Genomic DNA, 17,413 nt, shown 5'->3' on the forward strand with positions numbered 1-17,413 from the left:
TCCTGCTCTTCTCTGCGCTGGTGTGGTCTCACCTTGAGTCCAGCGTTCAGTTTTGGGCACCACAATATAAGACATAGAACTATTAGAAAGGGTCCAAAGGAGAGCAACAAAGGTGGTGAAGGGCCTTGAGGGGAAGCTGTATGAGGAAAGGCTGAGGTCACTTGGTCTGTTCAGCCTGGAGGAGACTGACGGGAGACCTCATTGCAGTCTACAACTTTCTCATGAAGGAAGAGGAGGGGCAGGCACTGATCTCTGTGGTGACCAGTGACAGGACCTGAGGGATTAGCCTGAAGCTGTGTTCAGGGGAGGTTTAGGTTTGATACTAGGAAAAGGTTCTTCACCCAGTGGATGGTTGGGCACTGGAACAGGCTCCCCAGGGAAGTGGTCACAGCACCAAGGCTGCCCGAGTCCAAGAAGTAGTTGGACACTGCTCTCAGGCACAGGGTGATTCTTGGGGGTGTCCTGTGCAGGGCCAGGAGTTGGACTTGATGATCCTTGTGGGTCCCTTCCAACTCAGCATATTCTGTGACTCTGTGAACTGGAACAGTGAAGGGTGGTGGCAGAACCCAGAAGAAGGGGAGGGTCTGGTGTCCATTCATCAGCTGCGGAAGCAGCCCCTAGGCAGCACGACTGCCAAGCAGCCAGCCAGACTCTGCTCTCATAGGCCTGAGCTTCCACATATTGTCCCTCAAGGGAGCTGGGAAGGCTCTTTTAGGCCCTGTGCTTGGATTGAAAAAGGAATGTTTCTTGTGGTCCTTAGATGTCTGCTTGTGTGTGGGTCAACCAGAAGGAAGTGATGATGTGAGTACTTACCTCAAGTACAGCTCAGCTGAGAGGCTTGGGCAGAGGGTACTGAGGGGCAGAAGAGGCACAAGCATGGGTTACAGATAACTGCGCCAGCAGCGAGGCGAGGTGGCATAACCAGGAGTTTCCATGAAACACAGATGAGAGAAAACAGACGCTTGGGTAGGTGAAGGGCATCCACGCCCATCCTGTTTTCAGCTGGGATAAACTTAATTTTCCTCCTAGTAGCTGGTACAGAGCTGTGTTTTGGGTTTAGCATGAGAATAATGTTGGTAGCACACTGATGTTTTTGTTGTTGCTCAGCAGCGCTTACCCCAAATGAAGGACTTCCAGTGTTCCATGGTCTGCCAGTGAGGAGGTGCACAAGAAGCTGGGAGGGAGCATAGCGTGGACAGCTGACCCAAATTTCCAAAGGGATATTCTATACCACAGGACATCATGCCCAGTATGTAAACTGGAGGGAGTTGCTGGGGGAGGGCTGATCACTGCTCAGTGAGGGGCTGGGCATTGGTCAGAGGGTAGTGAGCAATTATGTTGAGCATAACTTGTTTCTCGTGGGTTTTATTCCTCTTTGTTGTCACCCTTTTCATTATTATTTTATCTTATTTTATTTCAACTATTAAACTGTTCTTATCTCAACCCCCAGATTCCTTCCTTTTTTTCCTCAGTTCTCCTCCTCTTCCCACCAGGGGTGGGGGAAGAGTGAGCAAGCAGATGTGTGGTACTTCGTTGCCAGCTGAGGTTAACCACAATTCCATCACTTGAAATTACAGAATAACATTAAGAAAAACACTGAGAAGTGTTTCGAGTCCCTTGAAATCTTCATACCATGCTGAATGTCTGTCACTTCTCTGGTGAGTTTCCCCAGTGTTTCACTTTTATTCTTGATACTGTTCATATTAATGGTTCAGCTTACACTCACTGGACCTCAGAGGATGCCTTTTTTCCACCCTCCATTATCAATTTCTCAGGTATATAGGTGTCTTGAGTGTTGGCTCCCTTCTTGTCTGTTTCCTGGATAAAAAAAATGTAGCAAGAGCTAATCCAGTCTAATTTAGACAGACTTATTCTCTGGAATTCTGGAGCGTCTTTTTTGAGTATTTTTTGATCTTTCAATATTCTTCTTTAAGCACGCAAAATAGAACTGGAACCAATATCACAGTCACAGAGGGATATTGTCTTTCTCTTTTTTTTTCCATCCCTTCTCCCCCCCACACCTCCAACCACCTGTATTTCATGGTCCCAGTTGTCAGGTAAACAAACACTGTTTTGCTACACACACTGGCACAGAGAACACACATCAACAAATCATGCCTAAACATATACAGACTCAGTCTTACTCACAATTATGGTTTGTATCCTTTCCCTTATTGTAAACTCTGTTGTTTATTAAAAAAAAAGAAATCCAGAGGAAACCAAGTATTTTTTGTTTTATTTTTAATTTGGCTTCACGCTGAAAATTCAATTTACAAGCCATTCATGAGGAAAATGTCCAGTTGGGCAGAATGAGCCATGATTGTGTAACTGCACTCAACACTTGTAATGTATCATTTAGGTCCCTTTCAGTAAATCATCTTACACCTTCTATAGCACAGTTTAAGCACCTACATCATATGCTCACTTCATCACACCCTATAGTCCATTTTAACCTATCAGACAAATAACAAGAGAAGAATGCTTGAATTGAGGTATTTCCTTTAAAAATTTACTGATCACTGGCATTCAGAGGTAATGTTAAATCATATAGTTTTAAACATTGAAAAAATGTACAAAACCAAGTTAATTTTTAAAAAATATTATCCTTAGTCTTCCATGCATGTTAATAAAAAATATAAAAATCAAATTTATAACACTGAAGCTATACTTTTTGTTCTGCAAAAGTATTTCCACAATTGGAGCCACAAGGTATGGTCATCTTTAGTACATTACTTGTTTTTGCTCTTCATTTTATGACATATAGTCAGTTCAGTGCGAAGGTAATAGTCTATGTACACATATAATTGGAGCCACATGAGGGAAATTTACAGCAGAAAATATGCATTCAGATCATTATTATCCAGTAGCACTACATGTTACACATTTACACTGCTCATCCAAGGGCTCTTACAATAAAAAGCTTTTTTTCCCTTCAAACACACCAGGTCTGTTTAAGCAGCCTTGAAGTCAACAACAGAAGTTGTACCACTGATGGAACAACCACATGATACCTCACAAGTGAGTCTCTACAAAACAGATTCCTGCTCTGTCAACACAGGTTTCCAGCTAAAAGCATCCTTTTCATGGCAGTGCCTAACTTGGATTCAGTAGCAGTACAAGAAAATTCCGGAGTGTGATCATTTCAGTGTTAACTTTTTTGATTTTGTATTTAAAGTTTCAAGTGTGTTCAAAACCATAGCAATCTTTTTTTCTCCAAAATACAAAAATGATATCCTCAATGCAAGTTCAACAATAGAGATCAAAGCTATTTTTTTTGACTTATTTCTCAGCTTGTTGATGACTCAATTTTATTTTTCCAAAAAAGATGAACTAGTACCTATGATCAAATTAGAAATGTGTCACACACCTGGAGAGGTGCTGGGAATTACAAAAAGGTTTAGAAAGTGGTCCCATTGAACAGATGTCAAATTCAGCACAATGCTGCAACACTGAAGTAGTATAGTACATAATACAAGGTTAGCTGATGCTTACTCTTGGTCCTCTTCCAGGAAACAAAGTCTATCACTTCTAAAGAAATTTAGTTCTGACTTCTATTTCTAACATTGCTGATTTACATGGACTCTTAATACCCTTAGAGCAATCCAAAAAAGCAATATAAACAAATCACCAAACACAAACAACTATAGAGACAAGCAGCTGCAATGGTTTTGCTTTTTGTCTAAGTATATACAATTGCTAAGGAGACATGTTTAACTTAAAGGAATTCTAATTCACATATGTAAAAATACAATTTCATTTTTAGATGTTTACTTTAAAACTGCTTTTGTTGTCTGGAAAATACAGCACTGGCTAACCTAAATGTCCCTTCTGAAATATAAGAAATATTTTCCTTGAAGTTCATTATAAAAGAAAACATAGGACAAAAAATATATATACTTAGGCCATAAAAGATCTTTCAAAGTTTATTTCTTTAGCGTTTAAAATACAAAATTGTCTTCATGCTGGATAGTGAATAAAAGACATGTATTTGGGTTTTCCCCATATACATTCATAGACTTAGAAACAACCTATTGTCAGATGAATTTCATTTCCAGTACCATGGTAGGATGAAAAGTGTCTGGGCATCAGCTTTCTTCGGTATCCACGAGAAGGCTTTGTTTGCAATCACATTATAGAACCTGCATTTGGAACATGGAAGTGAACAGGCTCACACTGACAGTGATATATATAGCGAGTCAGGAGTCAATCCAATTTAAGGTTGCACTGTAAACTTCTAATACTTCTAAATTTAATTTCTTGTTGCTCACAGGGACAAGAGAATCCCGTAAGCTCTTTCTGACCTGCTGTCACCTGGACACACCTGCAATGGGTGAAGTGTATGAAAAGAAAAAGCAGTTCTGTACCTAATGGCAGGCATGAGCTAAAATAGTACATGGGCTTTTAGTTTTGGGTAGCGTTACCAGAACAGGACTCGAATATTCACTTGCTGCTCCCGGCTGAGGGAGAAAGTCCATGAATGTCACGTCAGCTTAAAAAGACAGCAGGGTCTCCCTCCGGCTGCAACAAACCTACAAAGAACAGACAGCACAAGCAAGAACTAGGGATTCAGTAAACTGAATTCACCAGCCCAAGAGGCAGAAAAGATCCTTCTTTACTGTCAGAAAAGGCGAGCTGCAGAGTGAAAACTTTGCTGCCGTGCTGGGCATGGATGGGATTTTCTACTTGCTGGTTCAGGATCAGAAGTTCAGCCTGATTTTTCTCCAGCTGACTTTGGCCTAAAACTGGCACTCTTAAATAACACCCCACTGATAATATAAAAATAGAGTATTACAGAAGTCATTATGACTTTTTTCCTCTTGCTTCTGACATTTTTGGTCAAAGCGAACAAACTGAAATGTAACACTATACCAACAGATTATCATTCAGCACCTTTTTTGAGATCCCCAAGCTATCCCAAGTGAGCTCTGATGTTCATATGGCTCTGTGCAACTTCACTCAGAATAAAGCAGCATGGTAATTGTGTTCATAAAAAAAATAACACAAAGAACTAAGTTAAGTAACAGGAATAACTTACTGAGGTGCAGTCAGTGCTAAGGTGATTCTACTGTTTCTGTTCCCAGAGTGATCACTTTAAAACTGCAAATTCATCTATATCCCAAAGCTGGCCTGCACAGGAGTACTCTGCTCTGCCACCCTGCTAAGGAAAATGGAATAAACAGCCACTGCTATCACACAACTAGTAAAATTATTTTGCATAATGAATTTGCAAGCCAGTCTAGGCAGTATCAACTACCATGCAGAAATGTCTCAGCATATCTCACAGAAACATGAACCCTCTATTTCATAAGCCTCTTACATCCTCTGCTCTCTTGGTATCACCCACTTCAGTTTAATCACATTGCACATGATAAAGCACATCACACCATCTGGGGAAAAAGAAGCTGCTTTCTACAAAACAAATCACTCTTCCACGTGAAGAAGTCAAAGTAATTATTAGTATCTTGAAAGAAACCTGAAATGTTTCCTAGAGAAAGAAACTGTCTTGACTTGAGCAGTATGAGATGCAGGAAATACTCACAGACCCAAGTCCAAGCACAACTAAAGGATGCCGTGTTTGCTGCTGTGTTCTCTCAGTAGTTTTACATCAGTATTACCATTTAAACATGGTTTGACCAAAGGTGTTGGTGACCAACATTGTATACCCAGTTCACCACCATAACTGTACCACACAATAATCATCTTGTGCCTCTGAGGTGGTGCTGGAGGGTTTTTACCTGTAAGGAGATCTTACAAGGTTCCTGTCATGGTTTGAATACTTTTCTCCATAATTCAAAGAAAAAAGGCAGGGTGAGAAGATGAAGTCTCACTGTCTACACTGCCAGTGACCAAACCTTTACTGGCATGCTGCAGTACCTTCAAGAAATCATCCTCTGACTAAAGACCACCTGGCTTAAATACTACCTAGTCAGGGTAGCAAAATTACCCGAATGACCATGTCAGCCTTCCTGTTCATACGTGAAACAGATTTTGCAGCTTTGCTGGACTCTTCAATTAATAATTTAATTAATATCTCATTATCAATAGCACTGATGATAACTCTTACTTTCCATTTTGTATTCTTCCTTCTTTTTTTTTGGTTAAAGATCTATTCAGAATAATTTAAGTTTTCCTTATCAGCTGAAGTTCAGATACCTAAAAAGTAGCAAACTGTTTGAAGTGCCGGGTTCACAGGGAACTTGTGCGTCAGTGTGGCTTTAGGAGCCAAATCTGAGTTTTGTTAATGTAGAAATCTTGGCCAGTGTATTTGTCATTTCTTATTTCTAGAGCACTCATGAAAACTCTGCTGGAGAGAAAAGCAGAGGCTTCACATTAAGTAAAATGCAACATTTCAGAAAGTCTTATGAGATACACTCTGACCTAAAGAAGAATTAAACTTAGTTGGTCAGAGTTTTTAATCTGAATTTTCTTTTCTCTCCAGCCTAGTTTAGTCCTGTAACGTATGCAAAGCTGTGCTTACAGGGCTTTTTTTTTTTTTTTCTGAGATCACAGGATCTACAGCTACTAGGGTGTTGTGGTTTTGTTGTTCTTTTTTAATTTTTAAATTTTAAATTTTTTTTTGTCTTTTAATGAGAACGCTATTTTTGAAGGAGCAGAGAGCAGAAGGTGACTAAAACAGTTAATATGAGAAGCTCTACTTACCACATGGTAATATAAAAGTAGGAAGAATAATTTAATGGCAATACCAAAGATGGACTTATCAGGGAACTCATAAATAAATAAAACCATACCTGCTTCAAAAATTTATCAGATGTTGAAGTGCATCAATGACTTTTCCAGAAAAATGTTTACTGCATTTTATGAATACAAAAGTACTCCAAGCAGCCCAATGCTTAAACTAGCTAACAGAAGTATTCAGCTTGCATGAACACATTAATAAAGAGCTCTGTGTGACACTTAGCTATTTCCTTCCGGCAGCTGTGTCACTTAAGAGGTTGCATCACTTCCTACTGCACACATGTCCTTTTCAACCCCTGTGACCTAAGGATTTATACCTTCAAAATGGGATTAGCAAACACACACAAATCTGTTTGCTATTTATCACACTTAGATCATTCTAGCTACAATAAATGCATCAAAACATATAGTGTAATTAATGAATATAAAACTAAATGTACACCCTAGTTTCTCCATAAGGCTTATAGATTGCCTATGAAGCATTGTATCTGCTATAGCAACGGACTCTCCAAAAAATCTGTAATAACACTCGCCATACTGTTCTAGAGACAGTGGTTTAAACATGCTTTGCACCTACTAAACATTTGTTTGGTTTTAGTGGGGCTCCATTATGCTTGAAAAATATAAATGAAGCAATAAAAAAAACCCAAACCCCCAAATCTTCAGTTATCTTGGATTTTGTGCTTTTCTGTGTAACTTTAAATACTTGTTCAGAAGTATTACTGAATACTTCTGAGCCTTGGCTGGGTACCTCATACAATATGTAAAATTCAGGTTGATGCAAGAGCTCTACTTGGCAAGGGATGGCAACGTTACATAAGAGTACAAAAATGCTCATCAGAAATGTCAAATGCCTTCACACCCCTACATTTTTTTGTATAAGGATCATTTCTGAAGTTAAGTAGTTGCAAAGAATCAAAGTAATTTCTGCATATGTCTCCTTGTAACTTTAGGGGCTGTTGATAGTACCTGTTAAAATATAACAATCTGCCTATAAAATCAGTAATATTTTAATGGCAAGCATTTACATGTCAATGTTTGGTGAAGGGGAAAGGAAGTTTTCACTTCTACTCCAAGTTTGCAGCAAGTCACTGAAACTTGACTGTCAAAACCCAGCTGCTCCATGGTCACATGCCTCTAAAAAGGGTTCTCATCAGGAACTACTGAAACACTTCTGCAGTTGGAGTTTGATGGATGAGTTGTAACAAATATTGCTGCAGTCATGCCACATGTTACAGGTCTTGGCCCTCAAGAGTCTGAGTTCACCACCCTGTGGTAATGTGGCTTTTCTCTCACTACAAGGCACTGTCATATTATATTCTACAGTGGAATTATATTAATAAATCTCAGTGTTGGTGACATGATGTGTGATCTAATGCTGTTTCTATGCATGCTGATCCTTCATCCTATCATTGATCCTATTATGTCTCCATCTCATTCAGTAATTTCTCAAAAGAGGAAGAATCACAATTCCTTCCAGAATATGTTGTTTTGTCTTATGCCTTTTTTTAAAATGAGTTTTAATCCACCAAGAATACTTGCTTGTGACTTGTGTTGGTCACCAGCCTTCTGCAGCAGCTCTGGACTGAGCTCACTGGTGCACAGGACTTTCAGTGCCTCTTCACCACAGAATGTGGCTCCTGTTTAAGGGCCCATCTACTACAGGCTGCAGTGCCCTTCAGTGTGCTCTGTACAGCTTAGGTGCACACAAGTACAGCTATTATACTCACCACAATTACAAAGCATCTCAAATAAAAATTTAAAAAAGCCAATGAACCTATGGGCTTTCATAAAACAGACCCCCAAGTTACTCACACCATATGTGCAAATTAGACAATAGTATTCAGCCAACTTCAAGCAGCTTTCTTTACTCTTTCACAGATGTGGGCAGAGGATCTCTTCCTTTGGAGCTTCTCTCACTTCAAAGTTATCCACAGGATTCTATGCTTACCTTTTTCTTCTTTTCAGACACGTGTTGGGGAACTCTCTTTCCCCGCATTCTGAGATTCTCAAATTCCCAAGCTCACATACAAAGCAAAAGATAAATATCTTAGACAGCCAGCTTGAGCCACGTGCCATAGTCTTGCAGAGATGCAACATGTCCAGACTATATGTGCCTTCCCTTACATACTGTATAATTACAGAAAACAGACCATAGGGACATTTCCCTGTGACCCTGGGGCATGATCAACAAAATCAAGTGTCTCTATCTCAGCTGTCTTCTCTGTTATTAAAACCTCCGGTGAAGGAAGGCAGGCGCTTCACCCCATCTGGAATAACCCTTCTCCTTAGCTTAACTAAGTATTTTATCAGAGACTTTTCCTAATGCTTAACTTGCATTTTCAATTAATAGCTGGTATCTACCATCCATGAGTTCCTGTTTTCTCTATAGCAATTTTTTCCATATTTGAAGACTGTTCACATCTTCCTTCAGTCTCCTCTTCTTTGGATTAAAGGATACTTTTGATCTCTCTTTTTGAGTACTTTCTGTCCTCCAGACTTTATCCAGTTACACCCAATCTCTCTCAGGTGCCCCAGTATGAACAAGTACCTCAGGTGAGACCTTATCACATCTTGGTAATGCAAAAATACCACCCTGCTTCTCACAGGCCACATGCTGATGCATCCCTCTATCACGAGCATCTTTTCTGCAGCAATGAGTTAACAGTGCTCAGTTTGACATATTCTGTGCCATCCCTGCCTCAAGATATAACACAGTAATACCTTCTCCCTCCTCTGAGCAGCTGACTATTCCTACTTAACTGTACTTTATCATATGCCTTATTTTTTCAATCCATTTCTCCTGTTTTTCATGATCAATTTTAATTCAAGTCAGGAAGTCTGCTGCCTCCCTGTCAGCTTGGCTTTTGTTACCTAGATAAATCAAAAATTTAATTATTGTCTCTACATACCTTCATAAAGCGTATTTTCTTACTTTTTTTTCCTCCTACCGTTTTTATTAAAGCCAGTTCCAGTTTGGAGACCTGTCACATATGGTTAGGGATTTCTAAGGACACATTCCAATACCCTAATGAGCTTTAAAACACCTCCTGCTATTTAAAAAAGAGTTATAAAAGCATTTGGCACAAACAGACTTCCTTTGCTAAAATTCCTTCCTTTCAAATCTAGTTTTAAATTCCTTTGTGGAAGACTCAAATCTCAACAGTTTTCCAATCACAAAATCATCATATTTTAGCACAGCCCTACAAAATTAGTCAGAAATTACTTGAAAGATTTTTTTTTGTTTGTTTGGAAGCAGAGTTGCCATCACAGTTATTTTGTGACAGAGTCCTCCTTCCTATTCCTTGAGGCTTTTGTCACATTTCCTAATCAACGAAGCTCTGTGGTTTTATAATAGTCCAGATTTTTCTCTGAGACCCCCAGTAGTAGTTAAGGCATCTGGCTTTACAAAAGGAAACGTAGGTATTACTAATAGAAGTGTGGTGGGTTTTTTAACAGTTCTAAACTATTCTAAGATTCATGTATGTTCTATGAAGTATATGTAATGTTGCTATAGAGATTTAACTAGCACTTCTTCAGGATGTTCTGTAACTTGTTGCTGGCTTGGCCTCTGAAGTGACTGCAACGTTTTCCAACTTGTGCTGATACACCAAAGTTTTCATGGTGTGTTCCATGCTATGTTATCTGTACAGGCTTTCTACAAAAGAAACCTGTGATTCCTGATAAATCTAAATCAAATATAGCTGTGTAAACATCTCCCATTAAAATGTTTTATGGACATGATTTGAATTGGTTGTAAGAGAAAAGCACAAACAGTTCGGTTACGTATTTTCAAACAGTATGTGGCATGTCAGTTTGGAAAGAATTCATGTTTAATTGCATCCGGAATATTACAGTAGAAAAGTGTTGGGGTGACGGATAAGGAGCCTTTCCTTTTCATTCTACCATGGAAAGAGAAATAATTTTGTCATTCAACAATAAAAATAAAAAGTAATCCTTAGCAAGTTTTTGTATGACCATTTCCAAACTGTTCACTGAAACCAAAACAAAGGGCCAAAGTATGCTTGCTTTGCTCAAGAGAATAATCCCACTGAAATCAACAAGACTGACTATTCAGATATGGACAGCAAAGTCTGGCCCCAAATAAACATTCCCATACCTAGGGAAAACACTAATCACCAAAGTGCACTTTACACCATAGTAGCTACAGTTTCTTTATACATGCACGGTTTGTGCGACACTTTGTACATGGAACTAGCCAATGGAATATAAATAAGTTGTGCCGCTTCCTTTTAAATATGAACATTAATAATGAAGCACATTCACATTATTACCTTTCAAAGACCTTTTAAAAAAAACCAACCAAAACAACCTTTCCCAAAGTAACCTGGAACATATTGTTAAATATAGCACATACGATTCAAAGGATGGTATTAAGATAGAATTTTCACACACAAAACTGGTATTTGCTGTATAATTGGAGTGACTTATGAAAATTCCAAGAAAATACAACCCTCTCACCAGGAGAGGAAGGTAACAGTTGTAGTGTTAATTCAGTTTCTTCTGCAGGGGCTTCTTTCTATCTCCAGCGTTGTCAGGGCTGAAGTCAGTACAGATACCATTAGGAGCAGAAAGAGATGGAGTCTCCAAGCCACTCTCAGCTCCTATCTGATCAGCATAGAGATAGTCTTCTGCAAAGTGTGGGTGCAACTCAGCAAATGTGTAGAAGTCATCTAAAAAAAAAAAAAAAAAAGTTGTTGCACAGAATCAGCTCTTTGAAACAGAAGGATGCTAAATTTGAATACTTACACATATATAATCACATGATTTCTTCAGAGAAAAATAGCAGCAGTTAACATAATGCTATCCCCCGTGCTTGTTTTAGCTTCTCAGCAAAAGTTTACCACATCCGCAGAGCTGAGATGCTGCAAAGAGTTATCTAAGCCCTCTGAAAACACTTCAGGCCAGAGCTTAGCTTGCATGAAGGGGCAAACAGGCTCAGATTTGCATTAAAATGCATGATGAGCACCACATGCCCTGACATAGCATTTCACTATTCACTGGGGAAGTACAGAAGCCCTCCAGCTGAAGATCACTGAACATCAATAGTCATTTCTTAAATTCTTAAAACTCTTTTGCAGACATGCCCTTTAATGCTTTGCACTCATAATTTGATTCAACCTAACAGCAGCTGTCATTGCCACCTTCCGCTTTCAAGAGCATTTCAAAAGTCCCAATATTTTAGAGAATAATATTGAGGGGATAATTCATAACACATGAAAAAACTCCTGATTTTAATGTTGGATGACAATACAATAATAAGAAGAGCCAGATTACTTCTTAGGGGAGTGGGGAAGCCTTAATATCAAGAAGTAACATTTTGTGTTAAAAATCAGACTTTTGAAACTTTGTCTCAATTTGCCCATATGACTTTTTTCAGACATGATTTGAACACAGGATACTGTAAAGGATCCAAGCAACAAGCAGCTATTCTTATAACATAAACTGACACTAGAAAAATCTGGATGTGAATGTTTTCACTAATTCAGTCACCTACAATGTATCACACACCTCCCACTCAAGTTCACTGTGCTATCCCAGAAGAGCTCATGATCAGACAGTGCTGTGAATTCCCCGGAGTGCAGAGCGGATGACACCTGAAGAAGCCTTTCAAAGGAGTGAAGCCCAGTTCCTCCGAGTACAACTGGGCTGGTATGGAAGAAGGGAACCACTGCAGCTTTCCCTCTCTGCCCCTCTTTGAGATGACATGATTTTTCACTACTGCAAAGGGCAAGGGAATGCCATATGGCTCACAAGGCACTGAAGTTGTAGGGCAACCCTGCCTCTGAACTGTTGCAAAGGGATAGATGGGGAGAAGGAAATAAGTGTAACTTTATCCTTCCACTAACAAAAAAGTGGGTATCCTTTATCCACAGTTTATACAGAGTATTCTGGACCTATAACTTCAACAAAAGTTGATGAAATTTAGGTCATGAAAACCAACATTGCTATCTATGTTGAAAAACCTCTAGGTACAACAGTCTAATGGATCATATAAATGCTAAAGTCTCCATGAGGAAAGAAGAATCCAAAATATCTGAAAATGCACACAGCAAAGACGTTTCTTTTGACAGTGTTTAATGCAAGTTCAACTTAAAAAAAAAAATCTCGTAGTGAAGAATTTGATTCATCTAACCTTTTTCAAGACAGAAACATGGGACTTTTTAATATTTAAAATATTTAACAGTGGTAGTATTTGCAAAGATGTATTAGAAACACTTGAGGGCAAACTGATTCATCAGAATCAGAACAGTTAAGTACATTCAATGAAACCAACTGATTATATTCTTTTTCTGCAGCTAACAAGGAGACAGTAATCAGCTGTCAGCCTTAATCTTAACTGGGTCTGGCCTGCAGCAGGACCATGAAAGCATTCCCTTTTTTCATATGGATGCTTTAAGCACATCCCAAGAACGTACTGTTTTTTGTAACAACACATACAATGTGTGCATCATATTAATGACCATGAAAAATAGCCTTTTTTCTTTGGGAAAGGTCATTCTAATATTTGGCTCAACTAAGATAAATACAAAAATTTCAACCAGCAGCACCAAAGATGCTCTTACAATCACATTAAACATGGGAAAGACTGGACTATTTACTGTAGATACCAGTCTATGTGATTTCTCAAGAATTTACAGTATTTTTTCAGAAAATAAATTCAGAAAAATCCCTTGAAGCAGTTGTTCACACAGTTACAATAGTTTATATCCAAATTTTCATCCTGATAATTATGTGAGGATCCATCCCCCAATGTTTTAGCAGTACTGGATCTAAATGAAAAACCTCTGTTTTCAGGGAGCACTGAATTGAACAGGGTAACATTTTAGATAGATCTCAGTAAGCTGAAAAAAATATCAAAGTTGTACTCAGCAGAGTGTAATGAAAAGTGCTTGGAATCCCATTTGCTTCATTCATCAGAAATGTGAAACAAGGTGATGTAGAAAGAACCAGCTGTTCCAGCATTACTTCTAATCACAGAAGAGCTCAAACTGAAAGCAACTGTGAAGCACTAGACTGAAGGAAAGATTACCTCAGTCTAACTTGGGGAGGAAGGTGATTTTGCTTCTACCTCCACTAAGAGCAAAGAGACATAAAGAAAGAAAGAATCCAAAGTGGAGCTAAGACTCACGTCTGTATCTTTGTATTAAGTATGCATATGCACTGCAAGAACTTCAAGAGGTTTTTATCCTACCCTTGAAACACCCTCCTACTACTTGCTGCTCCTCCTGGAAGCTCTGTGTTCACCAATCTCCTCTAGTTTTTGTTTCCACTCAGGTAATAATTACCTTAGTGTACAGCAACTTAATAGGATAATCCGGTGGTTAATATATAATCATTTTAAATAATTCATCCTTCTCTGATTGTTCATCCATGCAGATACTCCAAATACGACCACTTCCCCTTTTTTTCTGGTTACAGCAAGCCAGGCAGTCTTCAGAACACTTTCACAGTCTGAATTGTCTATCAAGAGCTGGTAGAGCGTTTCCTAGAATTTGAGATGCCCTCCTAGAGAACCTATTCAGACTCTCCATAATCATGCCTTAAGACTGATAAATCTTGCCTCTGTCTATATTAGACTAAAAGGATAAGCTTTGCAATCAAAGTGCATCTGAACAACTAAGCCAGCTGCACACTGCTCAAGAGAACTGATACACAGATCTTTGGCGACCAGTGTACTTTCAAATGCAAGAAAAATCCAGATTTCCAACAATTCAGACTCCTGATTACCAATCTAGTTACACAATCTTGATTTTGCTACTGGTTATTCTGTTTACCTGCAACCTGAGCTTTTCCTTTGGGATGAGATCTGTGGCTTCAAAGACTCTGCCGTGTATGCAGCAATTTAGGTTTGATACTTTTATCTTTCGTTCTTACAAGAGACTTGACTTACTTCTCCTGCTTTAAATTCCAACACCCTAGAAAGAAGATTGTCAGTAGACCTCTGCTGTGTGTATCCAAAGTAACATCAGTTCCAACAGATTCAATGTTTTGATTTCTCAGAACTTGTCTGGACAATATCTTCAGAACCGTGTAGTCTTCAAGTTTTTTCACCTCTCCTTTCTAGTAAGTAAGTGCAACAAATTGAGCATGTGTGAAGTTCCACATAATCTCAGGAAAGGCAAGAGGTTGAATATTTGTGGCAGGAACTTTCAAGACAGAAATGCAATACCAAAAGTTTATTTGCAACTTCTAATTCTCTAATCTAATAAATTGGATATTTATTCTCACTATTAAACTTCCAGATATGTTAAAATGACATGTTTCTATTATAAAATGAGCACTTCTCTCAGAAAAAACGCTAAGGAAAGTTTCAAAGAAATTATGTAAACACCATGCTACTATCTACTTTGTGTTGCCTCACAAAAGGCTATTCTTGACTACAGGAAATAAAATGGTGAAAATGAGAGCCAAGCACTCCAGTGGCCACTGCTGTGGCTTGGTGGTCCAGATTTTCTTGTGATGGGAACATATGAGGACCACTCAGGGAAGAAGTGCAGATTAACTGCAACTATTAAAGATGAATATTAAAATACTAGTTCTTTGGTAACTCACATGACCTTCTCTGAGTTCACTTGTACATGACTACAAATTTAGCTATTCTCAAACAATGAAATGTGCTAAAATTAGAGTTCTGCCATGCTTACCAGCTAAAGATTTGTGCTGGTATTTTTGAAGCTGGTGACTGGGAGGTGGGGAGAAGAGCTGAGTTGGGTATGAGTTGGAAAACACAGAGCAACAGTGATAGGCAGGAAGAAGGCAATGGGCAGGATGGATGTGGAAATACTGGGGATGTGACAGATGAGAGGCACAGAAAGGAACAGGGTAGGGCATCAGGAACCAAGGAGAGGAGACACAGGAAATAAGGAAAGGACAGTGGCAATGACACTCATTTCAGTAACTAAAACATTTTTGTATTTGAAGATTTACATGCATATTGTATGATTGAAACACAGGAACTACTAGTGTAGAAACTATGATTTACTAACACTGATGCATTAATTTGTAAGATTTTTACAAATTAAATACATACTGATTATCCTGAGGGAAAAACAATTGGAACAGGGTATGTCATAAGCACCTCTACTGGAAATACATAATATGTTGGCTATCAACAACTCAGTTCATACTTAAATAATACAACTAAATTTAGAACCTTACTGCATAAAACAAAGAATCTGAAGTAACACACAAGTACTCTGACTCCCAGCACAATCTATTCACCCAGGTCTCAATTTTTCAAATTCAACTTTCTCGCCTCCGTTCCACCTACATTACAGACTACATAATAGGCAGCCTGGTTAACCCCCTCTTTTTCTGCTCCCAGACACAAGATACAAAACAACAGGACAGAGCTAAGGTAGCTTCCTTTAAAACTATATATTCACACACATGGAAGTCACAGAACAGAATATGCTGAACGAGCTAATCCTTGTATTATGTGACTTGATGTGTAAGGGAAAACTGAAAACATGCAAACATGGTATTTGATACCAAAGGCGAAACTAATTTTTAAAATGTAAATTTACTTTGTTTGCAGTGCTTTTATCAGTACTGAAGTCAATAAGCCAACTAAAAAAAGTAGAGTTTAATAAAAATGCAACTTCTTTGTTTATCAACGTGAGTGCAGGCAACTTAGACATTTTGTGCCAGTTCAGATGCAGTTAGAATACTTACCATATGTAATCTTTCCTTTTTCGTCTTCATCTACAGCCCTAAAAAGATGTGTAACATCAATCTGTGACACACCCATGGCAGTCTTCAGAATATGAGCTAAATCCTCTTCTGTTATAGTTCCGCTTTCTGACTGGTACAGCTATAAATCAAGACAGCAAGATAAATCATGCAAAGCTGAATGCCAACTCCTAGAAACAGCACTACATTGAAGTAAAGCGAAATAAAAATTTGGTATTAGAAATTCTAGTCATTCTCAGACTGATGTGATATATCAAGGATTTCAGATTAGTCTGGGTAAAAGATATCATCATCAGTTCACCTGTGTATGCTTAGAAAGTAAAGCTTGTAATATTCAGAAGAAAGTCCTATGTTTACATGCCTAACCACTGGAATTACAGTGATACTCAGTGACAAGACTGTCAATCACTAACAAGTTTTGCAAATATATAAATGAGAATAATATTCAGTCCATTGAGCTACATGTCTAAACTCCAAGACAGTCTGTGGTATTGAGAGATATATTTAGGTCAGCTTAAATCAGATACCATTTCCACTTGGTCAGATGTAAAACTCAAGATTCCTTTGACCAAAATCCAAAAGCCAGTTGGCATAAAATGCCTGTATCTAAATGGTATTAATCAGGAGAATCCTACCCCATACATCAGTGATGGGCATATAATTTTCTACAAGTATTTATTCTAGAAAACAAGAATTTGCATAATCTTACATCCTAAAAAGTTACCTCACAGAAGGAGTTAGTTTTACTACTGACAGATTGATAACTAAGAATAATTGTTCATAGTCTCATTCCATCTTTGCATATGTGCAGTTTTTCCCTGAGAAATGGACCTGAATACTTCAAAACATCTGTACGAAATACAGCTTCATTAAGCTTCCTTAAGATAACTCAATTTGCCTGTACAATGTAAAGTGAGAGAGAAGAGTTTTTGAAACATTCCTGTCTCCTTTTCAAGCATGGTAACACTGCAAACATCAAACAATGTAAAAAGTGCTGTTT

General features: G+C 38.4%; 1 protein-coding gene across 3 annotated transcripts in view; it reads right to left on the reverse strand.

Annotated features, from left to right (window-relative positions):
- Nucleotides 1-2,217: 2,217 nt before the first annotated feature.
- The window catches only part of LPCAT1 (lysophosphatidylcholine acyltransferase 1), a 64,211-nt gene continuing 49,015 nt past the window's right edge, over nt 2,218-17,413 (reverse strand). For 2 of the 3 annotated variants that reach the window (XM_008637524.2, XM_017739097.1), the window contains exons 13-14: nt 16,396-16,534; nt 2,218-11,390 (exon numbers count right to left, since the gene is read on the reverse strand). In XM_008637524.2, coding sequence (XP_008635746.2) covers nt 11,206-11,390; nt 16,396-16,534 — 324 coding nt within the window. In that variant the 3' untranslated portion in view covers nt 2,218-11,205. The remainder of the gene's footprint in view (nt 11,391-16,395; nt 16,535-17,413) is intronic. The other variant, XM_017739098.1, reaches the window with a different exon arrangement.

This window comes from Corvus brachyrhynchos, unplaced genomic scaffold (assembly GCF_000691975.1).
Source record: "Corvus brachyrhynchos isolate BGI_N302 unplaced genomic scaffold, ASM69197v1 scaffold7, whole genome shotgun sequence".
Lineage (NCBI taxonomy): Eukaryota > Metazoa > Chordata > Aves > Passeriformes > Corvidae > Corvus > Corvus brachyrhynchos.